Source organism: Peromyscus eremicus, chromosome 16_21 (assembly GCF_949786415.1).
Source record: "Peromyscus eremicus chromosome 16_21, PerEre_H2_v1, whole genome shotgun sequence".
Taxonomy (NCBI): Eukaryota; Metazoa; Chordata; class Mammalia; order Rodentia; family Cricetidae; genus Peromyscus; species Peromyscus eremicus.
Window position 1 is genome coordinate 59,520,395 of NC_081432.1, and position 17,719 is coordinate 59,538,113.

The following is a 17,719-nucleotide window of genomic DNA, read 5'->3' on the forward strand; positions in this document are numbered from 1 at the left end:
GCCGGCACTGTTGTTGACTAAGCAAAAAGGTAGCAGGGAAAGGGGTCCTGGAAAGGAGGTGGGGAGCCAGGCTTGGTGGCACACACCTTTAATCCCAGCACTCGGAATGCTGAGGCAGGCGGATCTCTGTGAGTTCGAGGCCAGCCTGATCTACAAAGCGAGTTCTAGGACAGCCAGGACTACACAGAGAAACCCTGTCTCGAAAGGAGGATGAGGAGGAAGACGAGGAAGAGGGGAGGTGAGATGGCTCAATAAATAAAATGCTTGCCCCACAAGTTCAAGGACCTAAGCTCGGTCCCCAGCACAGAGAGAGGCATGCACCCCGCCAGCCAGTCTAGTGAAATCAGTGAGTTTCAGGTTCAGTGAGAGACCCTATCTCAAAAATAAGGTGGAGAGCAATTAAGGAGGACACCCAACGTCGACCTCTGGCCTCCCCGTGCACATACAATACAAAACAGAAGAGTCCGGAGGCAGAGCGGGTTCGGTTGTTAAGTGCGAGGTCAAAAGATGCCTCACTGAAAAGGGAGTCAGACTTGAAGGTTTGAAATCAAACATATCCTATGTGGGCTAGGGTGTGCCAAAGAGGGGACAGCCTCTGCAAAGGCCACGAGAACTTGAGGAATAGAAAAGTGGAAGCCGCATACTCAAGATGAGTGAGAATCTAGTGAGTCATTGGAAGGCAGGGACAGCTGGGGAGTGCAGGGCCCTTTTTCTCTGGGTCAAATGGAGTCTCTTCAGAGTTTTGAGCTGAAGTGTTATGATCTGGCTCCTCCTTTACCAGGCTCGCTCCGGCTGCTCTGAGAGAACCAGCCCAAGGGAGGCCAGAGAAGAATCTGAGAGGCCGATTTCCAGGTGGATACAAGATCACCTACCTCACTGGGCCTTCCCCAGACATCAACCCACATGGGGTAAGCGATTGGGAAAGGACAGGCACTAAGCCGAAGCTTCCAGAAGGCAAGACCTTGGCTCCAGTCTTCCCTGCATAGTGCATGCCCTGGCTGCTTTCCACGTCACCCCATCGTACTCAGGCGTCCTCCCCCACGGTTGCCGGGCACCTTGGTAAAAACATCTGGAATCAAGATGCCCATTTGCATGCCCTGCTGCTCTTACAAGCACTCCCGGTTTTGTGGCAGCCCCCACTCCCTGCTGGAGTACCACCTCCAGACCTTTGCTCAAGCCTTCTGCCTAGGGTTCAACACCCACTCAGACCCATCTCCAATACGCCTTCCATCCATCCTTTAAGGTGTCCGCAGGCTATGTCATGAGGAAGCGCCTGCACCATGATCCCCCAACCCCAGCTAGAAGCCCCTGGCAATGTCGATGTGTTTTCTTACTTGTGGGAACACAACTCTTTATCTCCCACCACTCACCCTCCACTGATCTTTCTGCTGGTGTATCTTACACACAAGAGTGCCCTAGGGTGTACCACAGCAGCCAACCCTGTGTGTACCCAGTCCTATTTGCATTTTGAAGGAGTAAGGTGCTAGAAGCAGACTGAGACACAGTATCACTGTGTCAAAGACCCAAGCAGGGTCCACCTTGCCCGGGACTAGGGCAGGACAAGAAGGCTGGCCTGGGGACAACAGACTATTGGACTCCTACACTTAGTACACACAAGTAAACTGCACCCTGGAGTCACAGCCCCCCCCCCCCCAAGCTGGACCCACTTCCCTCTCCTGGCCAGCTGCACCCATCAGCTCTCTCCAGTCTCCAGGGAGCAGCTGGGGACATGGCCTGGTCCTTGTCTGACAAGGAGGCTAGATGAGTTCTGCATAGCGCGAGGACCCTTTGCTAAGAAGCCCATCCACCCATCCTCAATACTCTTTGTATTGAGCCAGGAATGGATGGGTCACCCCATATACCCTACCCCGGGGACCGTTTCCCAGACCTAAGACAAATGTCATGCTCCCAAAGGAGGAGGGAAGGTGGGACAGAAGGACCCAAGAGAAGGAGAGACCAAGGAGAGCTTTGAGATCAGAATTCAATTCTTTAATACAAAATGCTTTTTTTTTTTTTTAAGATATATCTGTATTTCTTTGTTGCTGTTTAAAAATAAATATGTACTACGGAATATCTCGGAAAACTGCACTAGAGACAAAGACGTGATGTTAATATCTTTTTCCCCCACAATTATTACGGATAAACAGTAGCACCAATAAATAAATGATAACAAATATTAAAATTAAAAAAGGAGAGAGATTTAGTATGTAGAATTCTCTATTTTTTCTTGTTTTGTTTTTACATATAAAAAACAGAATAGCAATGTCTATTTTATCAGAATCACATATATACATAAACATATATATATATATATTTATATACAAACACAAGTTACCAAATATATATATAGTATGTAAATGTATATTGAAACCTTATTTCAAAGGAATGTGTGGAGGGGACCAGGGAAGGGCAGAGCTGAGTGTTAGCAAAATTAAATCTCTTCTCAGGACAAACTAGTGACTGTCACCGATCCGGGAGAGAGAGATTGGAAACACAGATTTCATACACACACACAAAAAGTACAAATAAAGAGAGAGCGAGAGATACATCTCATAAATAGTTGAAATTAAATATTAACCAAGAATACTGAAAAAAAAACCCTACTCTTTAATTAAATTAACTGTTTTTAATTTCTAATTAAAAAGGACTATTAAATAAGTACCGTATATAAAACACTTTCTCTGTTCTCTGCCTCCGTGAGGGGCTTGCGGGTCCTGCCCCACTGCTCTGTGCCTCGGGAAGGGATGGGGTGGGGGAGGGTGAGCCACTCACACACGGCCAAGTCTCCTGGGGACAGAACTAGTGGTTTCAATGGTCTGAGCACACAAGGTTCCCCTGGGCTGTACCCAGGAAGTGGGGTAGGGAGAGAAGAAGGGGTTCCCAGGAGGAGGAGCCTGGCCAGGCCTCTTCTTCCACCAACGGGTTTTCTCTTAGCCAGGACACCTGTGGGGGGCCTCCTGGGCACCTCGGAGGAGAGAGCTGCAGGCTGGCCAGGCTCCTGATTCTTCCAGGCAGTGCCCAGAGGGCAGCATGTAGCGGGATCCACGAAGCAGGCCAAGTCCTGAGGCTCCCCAGACTCCTGTTGGGACCAGCGTCTTTGTCTCTTTTTCTGCCATCTTTCTGTCCTCTTGACTCGGGGCCAGGGATGGGTTTGTCGTGTTTCTGGAAGTGAGCCAGTGTGCCCCCGTGCCCTGGCCTCGCACATTCCCTGGCAGGCAAAAAAGACGAAAGACCACACCACAGTCTTTCATCCCACTGTCTCCCCTATCAGGATCCGAGTAGGGACATTCTCCTCCCAACTCAAGTCCACAGCAGTCAAACACATCCAGTGAAGACACCAATAACATTAGCAAAGTTAATTTAAAAAAAGAATATATATATTTTATATATATAAAAACATATATATTTATTTATATATATAATATATATATATATATGTGTGTGTGTATGTGGGTGGGTGTGTCTACAGGAATCCCAGAAATAAACTCCCTAATCTTCCGGGCTTGGTGATTTAGCAGCAAGTAAAAGAAAATGTCGAATCCAGTTCCACAAGGGACCGTGCTTGGTCACCTGCCCGGGAATGCTTCTGCCGGAGTCTCGCCCTCCGGACCCAAAGTGCTCCTGGAAGAGTCTCCTCTTCCTTCATGTCAGGCTTTCTGGATTAAGGACTGTTCTGTCAATGGTGACGATGATGGTGTGGTGGTGACATGGTTAGTCGGTCTTTCTGGTGAGAGGTCTGGTTCCCGAAACCCTGAGGGAGGCTCCTTCCTGCAGCCTGGCTCACCGCCTTGGCTTGTCACATCTGTGGGGAGTGGCAAAGAGAGGCAGGGGGTTAGGGCCACAGGAGCCTGGCAGTGAGGCAAGCAGCCTCCCCAGGCCTGGGAGACCCTGGGTCCCTGTAGGCTGGCACTACAGGGGCAGGGTTCTCCCGAGGCGCAGGTGAGACAGAGTCCCGGTGGGGAGGGAGAGAGAGATCCAGCCCTGCCTGCTAAAGATGGCGAACTACGAAGACCAGACAGACATGGAAATACTTGCAAAGCAACACGTGAGCAGTACAAGGACAGCCCCCATGTGACATTCCACAGCGGATGGGTGACAAGATTAGAGGTAGTTAGCTGGGAGAGGGTCTCTGCAGAGGGATTTTCGGTTCTGGCTCCTAGGGGTGGGTTTAGAAAAGTAGACAATGGACAGGAAAAATACCTTGAGCTAGGCCAATGACAGAGGACCGTCCTGGGGATGTGTTCTGCCCAAGGGCAGACAAGTCCTGGAGCTCCAGGAAGGTAGGAAAACATCTAGGCCCCCCACACCTCTCTCGGCCTTAGCTTCCACCTTGAGCTGCCCAGCAGCTGCAGGCCCAGGCATGGGGCCACCTGTCTTTACCACATGTCTAGCTTAGGCTGGGCTCAGACAACTTAGTGGCTTTGCTCCTCTGACTGAAGCAGAGGGGGTTTCTCCTCATGCTCCTGCCCCTAGCTGGGTGCCCCAGGACAGCCTGAGAACAGGGGTCCCACCTAGTCTTGGAAATGCAGTTCCCAGACACAGGCAGTAGTGGACTGGGTCAGGTCTCTGGAAGTCAGGTAACCTCAATTAGCTCCCCAGCTCACTCCAGAAACCTTACAATGCCAAGGTCTTTATCTTCCTTAAAACCCTGTGGGGAGCTGAGCCCTGCTCCCCATCCCTGTTGTTTGGACAAGTCCCTACCACAATACTGACACACTCAGGGTTCTTACAGTGTTTCACAGGAACAACTCCACACCAACACTCGAGGCCAGCTCCCTCATGTCTTTTGAACACCCACAAGACACAAGAATGCAGGCAGAGAAGGGGGACACCCCTAAGAACCCTTGCACTACTTGGGAGCCTGGTCCTCTCTGGGGTCATCCCTTTAAAAGCTCTCTTCCTGGGTGATGCTCATACCCAGGACAGGCCACACTGATATAAACACCTGTCTAGATATCAAGACTATGAGCTGCCAGTCACAGCCCTGTGCTCTTGACCTCCCCACTGAATGTGGTCATATACAACATTCACTCATGAGCTTGACATTTTCCTTGGTTCACAAGGGCAAAGGACAGAAGTACAGACACCTGGGTATCCCAAAGTGTTATGAACCAGGCCCAGGCTTAAGGTGCTCACAGACTCCTGTCAGGGAAGGGGGCCTGGCTCTTTCCTGCAACCACCCTGGAAGCATTTTTGAAATGTGTGGGCTGTTCAGGATTGTCCCTCTTGACCATGACTGATGCAGGACTAAGTTATCTAGTGTCCTCAGATGTACGTAGAGAGAATTTCCCATCCTAAACCAACCGCAGGGCCCCACTTTGAGAGAGGCCCGGTCTGAGGTGGACACAGCATGTCGTCACAAAGTCCTAGTCTGAGGTGGCCACGGCCTGTCCTCAAGGCCTCCCACTCCGGGAGAGACAACCTGTCTTCAAGAAGCCATAGTCTGAAGGGGGACACAGAGGGCAGGAGCTCAGGCTCTAAGCCCAGGAAAAGACACCGGGTGGTGAGAGGCCCGGCTGCCAGGCTCTCGGGGGCAGAGGTGCAGCCAGGGAATGCTATTAGACATCCCACAGCTGAAAGGACTTCCAGATTTCAGCATGTGCACCGAGGGGAGGATTAACAACATCGGCACCGACAGCCTTCACAAGCAGCAGGACCGCAGGCCACAACACACAGCTTGCGTCCACACCATCACATTACGCCACAGCAGCCTGCCCGCTCAGGCAACCAGGGCCATCATCCCAGAGCGGGCCTGCCAGGCCAGACTGGAGCCCCAGGCCCCACACAGCCTCAGGAGCAGAGAAGGTAGCAGTCACCACACAGGCAGCTAGAAGCTGAGCAAGCGGCTGGCCCCTCACAAGCGTGCTCTGTCTCTCTCTCTCTCTCTCTCTCCCATGTCTGCGACGCCCCTCTCTGACTCTCTCGCTTGCCCTCTGGAAACCAACCTGCAAGTACGTTCGTTTAACTCAAGCTGCCTCGCCTTGCAACGCGAGTCTGTGTTTTTGCAGGAACATTTACACGTCTGCGGATCTTGGACAAACAAATGCTTTCTCCGCTCTGAGCAAGGCTCACAGTGACTGCAAAAAGGCAAAAGGAAAGACATCTAAGCTAGAGCATCAGCAGAGAGAGGGAGAAAAAAAAAAACCCATGCAACACCCCCTAACGTGGCCACCATGGCTTCCCCACCCAGCTCGCTGGCCCCTAGGCCCTTTCCACATCCGGGAAAGATCGGAGCGCTCTAAGCAGAAGACAGAGAGAGCGGCAGAAAGACGCGGCACTGGCAGAGCATCTGCCTACAGAAAGAGGAGGGCACAGGCGGGCAGAGTGCGGGGAGAAGGCTGCCATAAGGGGCAGTGCTGCGCCCCACCAAGACACGGGCCTATCTCAGGCCCTAACTGCTGCTGTTCCCAGAACATGTCTTGACTCTTTACCTGCTGGGGACAGTGATGAGTGGCCCATGAGACCACCAGAGGCACCTTCTCCCTGGAAAAGGACCTCTGCCCAGACCCTCCACCAAGGGAGAGGGCCAGCAGAAGGCCAGCCAAATCCAGGAGCACTGTCCACCAGCAAGGCCTCCAGAGCCAGCACAGTCTGCAACCCACAGGAAGTGGCCACCCTCGAAGACCTCGGTGGGACTGGAATAGAGGGCTTTTCCCTCCTGGAGCCTCAAGTCGTGGTGTCAGAGCACTTCCAACAGATGAGAAGAGCGGCCACACAGTGCCTGGCCCACCAGGCTTATCCTCAGAGCACCGTCATCCACTTCCCAACCATCATGCCCGTAACTCACTCCACATCTGCCCTCCGCACCACCCTAACCCTCCAGACGTGTGCAGGAGCCTAGAGCAGTGGAAACCAGCTGGGTGAGAGGGCCCCAATGCCCAGCACCCATGCCAACAATGGCCCCACCACCAATGCCCAGTGAGTGAGAGAAGGACGGTGCCCAGCCAAGCCAGAGTCCCCTCCCTGAGTGCTCCAGACCTACTCACCTTCCACCCACCTCATCCCAACCCTGGTCCAGCAATGCCACCACCAAGTCTACCCGCTGGTGTCATTAGTGGAGTGAGTGAGAGAGAGAGAGGGAGGGAGGGAGGGGGAGACTGAGGCCAGCGGGAGGCCAGGGCAAGAGCCAGAGGGGAGCTGAGGAGGGGAGGCAGGGTTAGGGGACGGCAGGCGCTTGTCTGGAAGCCAGGAAGGCTCCAAGGAACTAGCAGCGGCACCAACGTACACGCTCCAGGACTTAAACCGGGATTTCTTGCGCTTTCGTTTTTGACCCTTTCCCTTTCCTCGAACTGATTTTCTGGAAAATACAAAAATAGAAACAGACAGGAAGAGAACGAGGGGGGGGGGGGGGGAGAGAAGAACAGAGGCACAATGAAGAAGACAGAGGCAAGATCAGGAGGCCCAAGGCCACCCGAGTCACTTCCTGGAGCAGCCTCCAGGAAGGACCACAGGGCTGGGACAACATACGTCCTTCTCCTCACTCTGCCCACCGTCGGGCTTTGGGCGGGCAGCAGAGACTGTGCAAGGCACAGCCTCTAGGTTCACGTGGCCCCTGGCCCCAGGCAGGGCTCAAAGCCACAGGGGCAAGATCTTTGCCCAGCAAGCCAATAAATACAGTTAGACCCTGAAGGTCAGGAGGCGCTGCGAAGGGCTGAGCCGGACTTTAAGGAGAAAGTCGGATTCAAAACCTTATAGCTGGAGAAACATCTGCCTTTGTCTCTAAGTGTGATAGCAGGGGTCCCTCTGGGGACCCCGCCTCACTGTGTCCTTGGTGCGAGGGGACAGTTACTTAGGAGACGGCACAAAAGCCAGGTAGGGCATGGGGGCACCAGCTGCCCAGCAGTCACCTGGGACAGGAGCTGGGTCTGAGTGTCCTCAGAGCCCAGCACTGATGGAGGGGCCGGGGGGATGAAGGACAGTGCAGCATGGGGGTGTGATTAGGGGGCCAGGGCACTTGGCAGACAGTCTTCTCTCCAGCTTGTCAGAGCCTGCCACTAGACCCTCTTCCGAGCCCAGGCGAGCCCTGCCACTCTCCCTGTGGGCAAAGCAGGCATCTAGTGAACAGCTGAGAAGACAGGCTACTGCCTGCCACCCTCCAGGGAACTAGCACTCTCTAGGCCTGCCAGGTCCCCGAAAAGACACGGCAGCCGTCTATCACAGGGGAAGAGACAGGAAGGGACCCGGGGAGTGGGCAAGTCTGTCCTGCTTGGGAGAAAGCCCTAGAAGGATGAAAGGAGAAAGATCTCCACACAGGGATACTCGCCTGGAGCACGCCCTCTCTCTCTCTCACTCATAAACTCCCAGACCATTGCTCTGGCAGACACAGTAGTCCTGGAATCTGGGGACTTAGGGAGAGGCATGAGGACATCAAGTCCCCCAAGTGGTAGGGCAGACAGAAAGGGATGTGGGGGGAAGGGGAGGGAATGGGTGCTCTCTCTCTCGCTCCTTCCCTGCAAGTTCATTTCCCCATCAATGTCAGCCCCCGACCCATCCTTACACAACAAGCAACCGGAAGCCTCAGAAAATGGCCACCACACCACTTTTCCTACCCTACTGAGAGGGCGGAGTCTGCTACCTGCCCCACTCTTGTGGAAAGCACACACACACACCAAGAAATCTCCTGGGACCTTAAGAAACCTGGACATCCACAGTCACCACCAAACAAGGCCAAGGCCACGTCCTCTGATACACAGAAACTGTCCTCCGACACCGGCTCCCTCTCCTTCACTCCACTATGGGTCAAGTGCCCACACCGCCACCCACACTGAAACAGAAGGGACCTGAGCCCCAGGGGACAGCATCTTCTTCAGGGCAAAGAGCAGACTCCAGCTTGGATGTCTTCATCATCCTAGAGCCATAGGCCTGAAGCTGGCTCCATACCACTCTGGTCACCATGTCATCACCAACCCACCCCGCGGCCCGACCCACTGAGGCCATCAGAGCACCCCAGAGAGGAAGCCGAAAGCCCCAAACCAAGACAACGGGACAAAAGTGCTAACATGTGGCCACTTACTTTTCTGGCTTTGTTCTGTCTTTCTTTGGTCTGCAAAGGTAGAGAAAGGAGAAAGAAAACAAAACACAGAGGAATCAAGACGATGATAATAATGGGTGAAATGACAATAAACTGGTAATACAATGTTTATGATTTAGCAAACACTATCTTAATCTTTACGCATCATAACAAAGTTGGTCCCTGTAACACTGTGGTGAGGTACACCAAACTGTCGTGCCCATTTTCTAGATGTGGGGAACACACATGAGGTAAGCACACTGAGGTCAGATGCCCAAGGTCACAGTTCGTCGGAAGGCCGACGTGGGCTAACAAGTGTAACTGGCTCAGCTCTGGGGCAGGCCACGGCCGTGTGCTGCCTGAGGGGGAGGCTCTATCCTCACCTGCATTCACATCTGCTATGCTGTAGGAAGCTCATCTCTCCTATGTGCTGGCTTTGGTGAGGTTTGATCCGCATGATCTGGAGAGGGAGGGAACAGATCACAGAGGTTAGTGACCCAGCCAGCCATACCCATATGGGACACCCCGGGGCTCCTGCCATTCAGCACCCAGGGGTTCTACTGAGCATAGGTGGTGGAGGTAGGGGGATCAAGGCTCTGACAGAAAAGAGCCTTGGGCCACCCCAACTCCCCCAACCCTGCAGGCCTTAAGGAGCACCTGCTCTTGAGGGCAGACAGAGCTGCAAGGGTTGGCCAGGCTGGGAATTCAGGTCCTGGATTCTCACCATCCCAATCCCTTCCCCTCCTTCATCCCTCCCAAGCTTCACCCTAACCCTTACAAGCTACCTAAGAGCTACCCACCCCATGTCACTCAACTCCCTCCCACTCTCCACCCCGTCTGGGCCCAGATCCACCCATCACTATGTAGCTAAAAGACTGGCTTTTAACTCTGCAGTTCCATCCAGCTTCCCAATTGGAGCCCTCAAGCAGGGAAAGCTTTGGGGCTGCTCTCCCAGAGAAGGAGAAGGGCACTTGTTGTAGGCATCAGCCCCTGTTGAGCCGAGGGAGCAAGGTCATCAAAGCGGAGGACATGGTCAAACCGTCGAGAATTCGCAGGGGAGTGCGGAAAGGCGGCCATCTTCTTCCCCATTGTAGAAAAGAACCTCCAACCTCACCTCCTCACCCCCAAGCCCAATTCAGCTCCTCCTATCAAGAGTTTCCCAGGCAGAGGCCCAGACAACCTTCTAATGCCCCTCCATGTCCCACCTTGCCCTCCTGCACCCCGTCCGTCCGTCCCCTACGCCACAGGCACCTACCTGCATGGTGATGTTGCTCTCCGAGGTGGGCACACACTCCAGAGCCTCGTCGTTACAGCAGCCCCCGCACCTCATTAGGGGCACACAGGACGGCTTGAAGATATACTCTATCTCATCAGGGTACTCCTGGAAGATGTCCACCAGGGTCTCAATCGGACGGCAGTAGCTGCGCTTGTAGACGTCCATGAACTTCACCACTGCGTGGGAGGGATAACACATGAGCCTGCTGGTGACACAAAGATGGTCCGCCTCTCTCCCCACCTAGCTTCGCAAGACCGCTCCTCGCGGCTTCCATATCAGGTGAGTTCTAAAAAAAATCTAACTGAAGCACCTCCCTCATTTCTAGGTCCAGGTCCAGGGGAGGTGGCCTGCCATATCTGCCTCCCTTCCTCATTGTAAAACAAAGCAAGTTCCTGAGCCAACTAGGATACCAGAGGGCAGTCTGAGTGTGGGTACACCTGCTTCCTACTTCCATCTCACTGCTATGGCCATAGCACCCACCAGGCCAATAGCCACTCACCAAGTACATGCTGGACCCCACGGGAAGTCCTAAGTCCTACTAAGTACTACCAGGACCTTATTTTATAAATGGGGACCGAGAGGCTCAGACAAACGCCATAATTTGTCCCAAAGGCCACACTGCTGTGAGAGGCAGTCAGAACGGGCTGTGATAGCAAAGCCTTACACACCCACAACATGCACAACCACAGAGGCTTGAGGAGTCACCTCACGGTCGACAGTCCCACCTCCCCAGACTTGAGCCGAAGACAAGCAAGTCGGCAGGTGGCAGCGGGCAGGCACACCATGCAGGCCCTGCCAGCACTCAGAACCCCGCCCAAGAGGGCAAACTGTTTGCATCATGGAAGAAACAAGAGCCGCCTCTGTACAAAGCACTTCTAGAAGCTGACTCGGAGGAAGACAGGGGAGAGACAGCTTCCCAGGCAGCCTGAGGTACTTGTCAGCAGGAAGGGAATTCGGGGCCGAGGGGGCAGGTAGAGAAGCACAGGACTTCTTTGGGACACCAAATGGTGGCTCAGCTGATCCCTCTGGTCACATCCCTAACACTACCCCACAGAAGCCTGCCCCTGAAGTGAGAGAAGAGAGAACAGAAGCCCACGCGGGGCCCAGGCTCTGCCAGCAGCTAGTGTGACCTTGGGCCTGTCCCTCCAGTCTCTGGGCCTCCAACTGGCTATCTGTAGAAGCAGGTTGGCCTGACCTCTAAAGACACTTAAGTGAGCACGAAGGTGGGGTTCCGTCTCTCTTTGCTAGCCCTGAAAACAACTCTTCTTTTCTCATTCCAGGTGACAAAGTTTGGAATGTCACCAAGGCATTTTAAGTGTTCGCTCCAGAGACTACACTGCCCCCCTCCTTCTCAACCTAGGGCCACAGCCAAACCTCCCTTGGCTCTTCGTGGGTTTTTTTTGTTTTTTTTTTCCAGAAAGGTAAAGAAGATGGGACCCAGGAGTGTGATAGGTTGACTGGGGAGAAACTGGGGCATCGAGGGAAAGGTGGGGTGATGTCCACAGATGTCAAACAGGAAAAGGAATGGGGGTAACCTAACTGCCACCCCCTGCCTTGCTCAAGGGTTCTCTTTTCTATCTGGACAAACAAGCACAGAATTCTTGTCTACCCCCAAAGAGTTAACGTACAACACAGCCCCCCAAAAAGTCCATGAGATCAGATCTGAAAAATTCTTTTCAAGCCAAGTCTGTATAGAAGATGACTAACCCAGAATTTTTTTTTTAACTGACCCTTCTTCATCTTGGCTGGGGCAGAGGTGGCCCAGGTCAGTTAGTGACCCCACACAGGAGCAGGTAGCAGAAAGGTATGACCCAAGCAATGACTGGGGATGGGAGCTGCAGGTAAAAGGGATTCTTTCTAAAGGGCCACAGGAGGTGGTGGACATGCCTTGGCCAGGACCCATGGGAGCCTGGCCCCTGCCCCCAAGGAAAGCTGTCCTGCTACTCGGGACATGTGCACACATACACTCCAGCATCAGGCTTTTGTGGTTTTCCTTATTTATGGCAGACAACCTTTTCTGCATCAAACAAAGACCATTTGTCTTGCCTCTCCCAGACCACAGAGCCCACTAGGAAGCAGAAAGGGGTGGGTAGCACTTTGGAAGTAGGGGCCTGTCAGTGGCTGGGGCCAGGGAGCGGCAGAAAGCCAGGCCCTGGGCCAGAGAAAGAGCTCCTGGGGGAGGAGGCAAAACCGGCTGGACATCACCAGCCTTCCTTGGCTGGCTCCAGCAGCCACACTGGATTTGGGTCAGGGAAATTAGCCTAGAGGAAGACCCCAGGGCCTTCCCTGCACAGAGGAAGGACACTGGAGGAGTGGCATCCTGCTGGAGCAGAGGCCACACTCAGTGCTGGGGAGAGCCAGGGCGTCCCCCAGAGAAATGGGAGGATCCCGGTACTCCAAACCACACTGGAACAAAAGGCAGGCGGACTCGGGGTTGGGCAGGGGGGCGGGGCTCCCGAGAGCTACAGCCGGCCCTCTGCTGGTCCTGCGGGGAAGTTCACAGCACCCAGTCTATGGAAGCTGCCATCCTCAGAGAAATGCAAACCCAGGGCTGGGCAGTAACTCGGATGTCCTCCTATCCCGCCTCCAGCTCACACAGGAAGAGTCACAGCCCCCACGGGTGGGCCATGGCTGAGGAGGAAAGTGGCACTAAACGTTTGTCCCCCCCTGGGAGTAGGGGATACAAGGGATACCTCCCTGAACATCTGGAAACCCTGAACATTGTCTTCCTCATCTGTGGCTCACGGCAGCCTTTCCAGGTAAATTTTTACTGGAAAGGGCGTCAGAAAAAGCAACAAGTCCTTGTTTCTAGCAGAAAGCCAAAGAGAAGACGCCTTAAGCAAGGCAAGAGTTAAACCCACAGTATCCGTGAAATCTTGATCCTCATATTCCTGCGCCCCGCCCCACCCCCAAGTCTGAAAAGGAAGAGTGGGACTTATCCACGCACCCTCGAGACAAGGGGAGGGGTCCAATCCAAGAGCATGGGGACTCACCTTCGTGGGCTTTCTGCTCTCCTTCTGTCGTGGGTGCAGCCTGGGACCACTACAGACAAAACAAAGAGTAAAAAGCATTGGCAGGGGCAGGGACAGAGGCAGCCACAGGCGTGCAAAGGCCAAGCCCCTGAATCCCTTGACCCCCTCTCGCCTCTCTCCCAGCCCCCAGCCCCCAGCTTCTCCATGGCTTCTGAACCAAACAGGGAAGAGTCAGGGGCCCCACAGGTCCAGAGCATAACCACTACCCTTGGACTGCCTCAAGTCTGGACCCCTGAAGTTAAAGTCTAACCAGGTGCTGGGGAGCTCACAATTCAGGAGGGAAATACCAGAACCCTGCGTTGTCCAGGCCCCTAGCACCTCTCCATTCTTGCCTCCTGTCTTCTCACTGCCCCTGATTCCCTGGTCCAAAGCCACGGGTAAGCAGAAGGTCAAACAGGAGGACAAATTTGGACTGGGGCAGGAAGGAAGGACTAGGGACGAGCAAAACAACATGGTGACCTTCTCCTGCTGACACGACAAATACCAGGGTGAACTGGTGCTGAAGAGGGAGGGGGTGCAGGGGACCGACCGAAGGGCACCCACTACCCTCCCCCTCCAAACCCTCCCCAGGCCTCAGCAACAGCCCGCCACCGCATGCCCACAGGTTGCTCAAGGGCTGAAAAGCCGGGAGGAAGGCCCTTAAGGGAGTCCCGTTGTCCTCCCGCCCCTCTGCCCAGAGCCTGAATGCAGTTCCAAAGCCTGGCCAGCCCCACCACATCCCCAAGCCTCTCGCCTAGGCAGAGGACTTTGCTCAAATGGAGCCATGAAAGCTTTCTTCTCCTCAGAACTGCCCAGTTCCAAGGGGTCTCTTGCTCCACCCTGGGCCTGAGCCCCCATCCTTCTGAACCCCACCAACTCCTTCCTCCCCTCCCCAGAAGCTGTGGAGGTCAACAAAACGGCCATGTGGACCTGGCAATAGGGAGCAAGGGAAGGCTCCTAGGCCTTCCTGAGGGTCTCCTGGTCCTACCAGCTCCCCAGCCACATGCCCCACACCAACCTGGACCTCCAACTGCCCTGAGAAGGATTCCCATCCTTGGCCTGTCTCTCTCCTCCACCAACAGTGCCCAAATAGCAGTCTCTCCAGGGCCCTCAGCCTCGCCACCAGGGCCAAGGTCAGGGGTGGCCCTTCTCAAGAGCTAGCCTCCCACTGCAGCTCCCTCAGGCAGGCCCTGGATTCTGCTCCTCAGGCCCTCAATTACCAAGCTCAACACCCTCGTGACATTCTCCCTCCGTCCTCTATCTCAGCCACAATGGAGAAAGGAAAAGAAACTTTGAACCCCCTCCCAGATGGGGAGGTTCTAGGCAGGGACTGGCCAGGTGCCCTTCTCTGGGGGCCTCTGAAGGTCATACTGTGGCCAGGCACTCCTGCCCCTCCTCCCCACATGGAGGCCCAGAGCCAAGGCCTTTGTGCCAGGGTCTGAGGAACTCTGGATGGTGGCAGGGACCCCTGCCTGTCTCCTTCCTTCTGCCCCCTCTCCAAGTAGGTTCTCTAGCTGAGTATTAGTGGGAAAGAGCATGAAAGGACCCCTTAATAAGCAAACTGGGTGGGCAAGTTCAGAGTTAAACCACCTGCTCTCTGAGCAGCGGGTTTTGCCAGGACAAAGTGGGGGGGGGGGGGACACTGACAGGCCATCCTGCCAAAGGTGTGGGAAAGGCTAGTTCCAGGCTGCCCCTGTCACAGCAAATATCAAGACATTTTTCCAAAAAGGGGAAAGCGGGGTGATGTCAGTCTACCCTTCACTGACCCCCATAAACGCTGGAGCACAGCTCACTAGAGCGGCTGGAGAGAGGAGAGAAACACACCAACCTCCACCGACTCAAAACTTAGGTTAGCGTTTCCACAAAGAGCCCGAGGGTGGGCCTCAGCACCCCCACGTCTGACAGTCACCGTCCTTTCCCTGGACCCGGGGGTCAGAAACGGTTCTGTGAGCCTTCTCCAAGAGAAGGAAAATATAAAAGGGTGGGAAGGGCTTCTCTACACACCAGGCAGGAAACGGGGAAAACGGGAAGGGGCGTCGGGAAATTCTTCCTAGCGCAAGGCACGGGTAGAAGTTGGGGTCGGAGGAAAAGGGAGTTTCTCCGGGTCACGGAGCTGGGGATACCTCTAGAGGTCACCTTCCTTGCGGAGGGCCGGTGGGGGGGAGGGGCGCCGCTGATCGCCCGGGTCTCCCGGCTCCCGCAGCCGCGGCTCCGGGAACACGAGGCCGGCCAGGCCCGGGCTGATGTAATCGGCTCTGCGCCGCGCGCGCCCGGCCGGGCGGGGGAGGGCGGGCACCGCGCGGGACGCGAGCGGGGACGGGAGGGGGTGGCGCAGCGCAGGTGGCCCAGCAAGCTGGAGGGGTGGGATAGGGTCCCCGCAGCAATCCATCCTAAAACTTTTCCCAAACTCACTGCAAAGGGCCCAAGAGACCCGAGCGGAGTGACAGCAAAGCCCCCTCGGTCGCTAGCTCCCTGCCCCCTCCACGATCTCTGCCCTCCCCCGGTCCAAGGTCCGAGCACCCCCAGGCATGCCCGCTGGGCTCCGGACTCCCGCCCCCGTTGCCCGGACTTCCAGTTCTCCGGGGACCCGCGACCCGGAGCAAACTTCTGCCGCCAGCCACAGCGCAAGCCCAGCCCCCTCGGCCTCCTCCTCTGGCTCCCGCCCTCGGCTGCTCGGCCCAGATCGTACGTGCGGTGACTCTGGTGGGTGGGCAGGGCCCGCGTGGGCGGCGAGACTATCCTGGCGCCCTCCCACCTAGCGCGCACCCCCTCCCCCTCCACGTACGACGACAGAGGGGGACGCCTCGCGCCGGGTGCCCAAGGACCCGCGTGGGGCACGAAGCCCCCACGCGCGCGCTCGCACGCACGCACGTCCCCAAGCGGGAGAGGCGCTCGCCACGGCCCGGCGACACCAGGCGGGCACGACCGCTTACCTTGGCATGGTGGAGGTACAGCAGTAGAGCCAGGGTCCAGTGCACCCAAGAGAGCAGAAAGTTCATGGTTTCGGAGGCCCGTCCGGGGCCGGCGCGGCTCGCGCTCCCTCTCCGGCTCGGACTGCGAGGCAGCCCGCTCTCTTGCGCGCCTTGGCGGGCTCCTCTCCCTTCTGGAACCGAGGCCCGGGCCGGGGCCTGGGGCGCGCGCGCGGCTGGAGCACTGTCTGCGCACACGGCCGCCTCACCCGTCCATGAGCCCGGCTCCCGCGAGCCGAGCGCCCACTGCGGCCCCCTCTCCTCTTCCTTATCTTCCTCCTCTCTCTTCTCGGGCCCCGGCTTCTCCAGGCCCGAGCTAGCACTTCCCCCAGCTCCGATCGGTTTGCCTCCTCCGGCGCAGACCACGGCTACTCCCGAGCGAGAAGAGCCCAGAAGTTGGACGAAAAGTTTCAGTGCAATCCCGCGAGCCCCGACCCCCTCCACCCCGCCTCCGGGCGCGGGCTTCGGCTCCTGCTCGCGGCTCGCCGCCGCGTCCACCGTCGGCAGCCCGCCGGCGAGGAGGTGGGCGCTGGGGCTGGGGGCGGTGTCTGTCTGTCTATCCGTCAGCGCGACTGGTCCGATGCAAGATCCCAAGGGGGAGGGCTCACGCCGCGCTCTGACGGTCACCCCCAAAAGCAGGTCAGTCACTTTGCCCCTGTCCTTCTCTCTGCTCGCTCGCCAGCGCGCTCTCTCTCTGACCGGTCTCTCGCTTCCTCGACTTCCCTCTGGAGCTCTTGCTGCCTCTTTTCTCTGCTGATTTCCAAAATCCGAAGTGATTTGAGGGAGTGAAGGAGCAACCTCCCCAAACCGTTGGCACGATTAAGACGGGAATAAGAAGCAAAAATAAATTAAAGCGCAAAACAATACAGTTTTTAAAACGTTTAAGAAAAAAAAGAGGTTTGAATATCAAATCCCAGCGCGGAGACTCCCTGGCTGGTGAGTCCGCTGAATAGTCTGCCTTGTCGCTGCGTCTCGCGACAGAGCTCCGCTGCCGCCGCTCAGCTCGCCCCCAGCGCCACGGCCTCGCTGCAGCTCGGCTGCCCCAAGCCTCTGCGCTTCTCACCGCTAACAGCGGTGGAAAAAAAAGGGGGTCTGGCCCCGCCCCCAGATGCCACGCCCCAGGCCCGCCCCGGGGGCGAGGCTAGGCTGGGCAGGCACCGCCTTCTAGGAGCCCCTAGGCCACCACTGAGAAGTGGAGAGCTAAAACCCCCACCAGGGTTCACAGCCTGAAAATTATCCGTGCACCCCTTCAGACTGGGTCCAGGGGCACACTGGACACACTGGGTGTTGGGAATCAGGGGAGACACGGGAATGAGGTTATGTGCGGACAGGGTCTGAGAGCAATACCCTTTCCTGGGATTATTGGAGAAGGTGGGGGGAGGGCGGAGAGCTGGCAGGGACCCGTAGGGAGAGGGACACAGATTTGTTGGAATCCCGGAGTGACCCCTGGTCT

General features: G+C 56.0%; 2 protein-coding genes across 4 annotated transcripts; both read right to left on the reverse strand.

The window, feature by feature from the left end:
* Positions 1 to 2,277: 2,277 nt before the first annotated feature.
* LOC131926419 (vascular endothelial growth factor A-like) lies at positions 2,278 to 9,565 on the reverse strand. 3 transcript variants are annotated; one of them, XM_059281819.1, is made up of 5 exons: positions 9,394 to 9,565; positions 9,014 to 9,043; positions 7,226 to 7,297; positions 5,946 to 6,077; positions 2,278 to 3,802 (listed from the first exon to the last, which is right to left on the reverse strand). In XM_059281819.1, exons 1-5 carry the CDS (start codon positions 9,549 to 9,551, stop codon positions 3,781 to 3,783), a joined length of 414 nt encoding a protein of 137 aa, XP_059137802.1. In that variant the 5' UTR covers positions 9,552 to 9,565; the 3' UTR covers positions 2,278 to 3,780. The 3 variants fall into 3 exon arrangements, with proteins under 3 accessions (XP_059137802.1, XP_059137803.1, XP_059137804.1); XM_059281820.1 differs by lacking the exon at positions 7,226 to 7,297; XM_059281821.1 differs by lacking the exons at positions 5,946 to 6,077; positions 7,226 to 7,297.
* A 628-nt stretch (positions 9,566 to 10,193) lies between these two features.
* On the reverse strand, positions 10,194 to 17,077 carry LOC131926418 (vascular endothelial growth factor A-like). The gene is made up of 3 exons (XM_059281818.1): positions 16,231 to 17,077; positions 13,280 to 13,328; positions 10,194 to 10,462 (listed from the first exon to the last, which is right to left on the reverse strand). The coding sequence occupies exons 1-3, from the start codon at positions 16,294 to 16,296 to the stop codon at positions 10,194 to 10,196; spliced, it is 384 nt and encodes a 127-aa protein (XP_059137801.1). The 5' UTR covers positions 16,297 to 17,077.
* Positions 17,078 to 17,719: the final 642 nt, after the last annotated feature.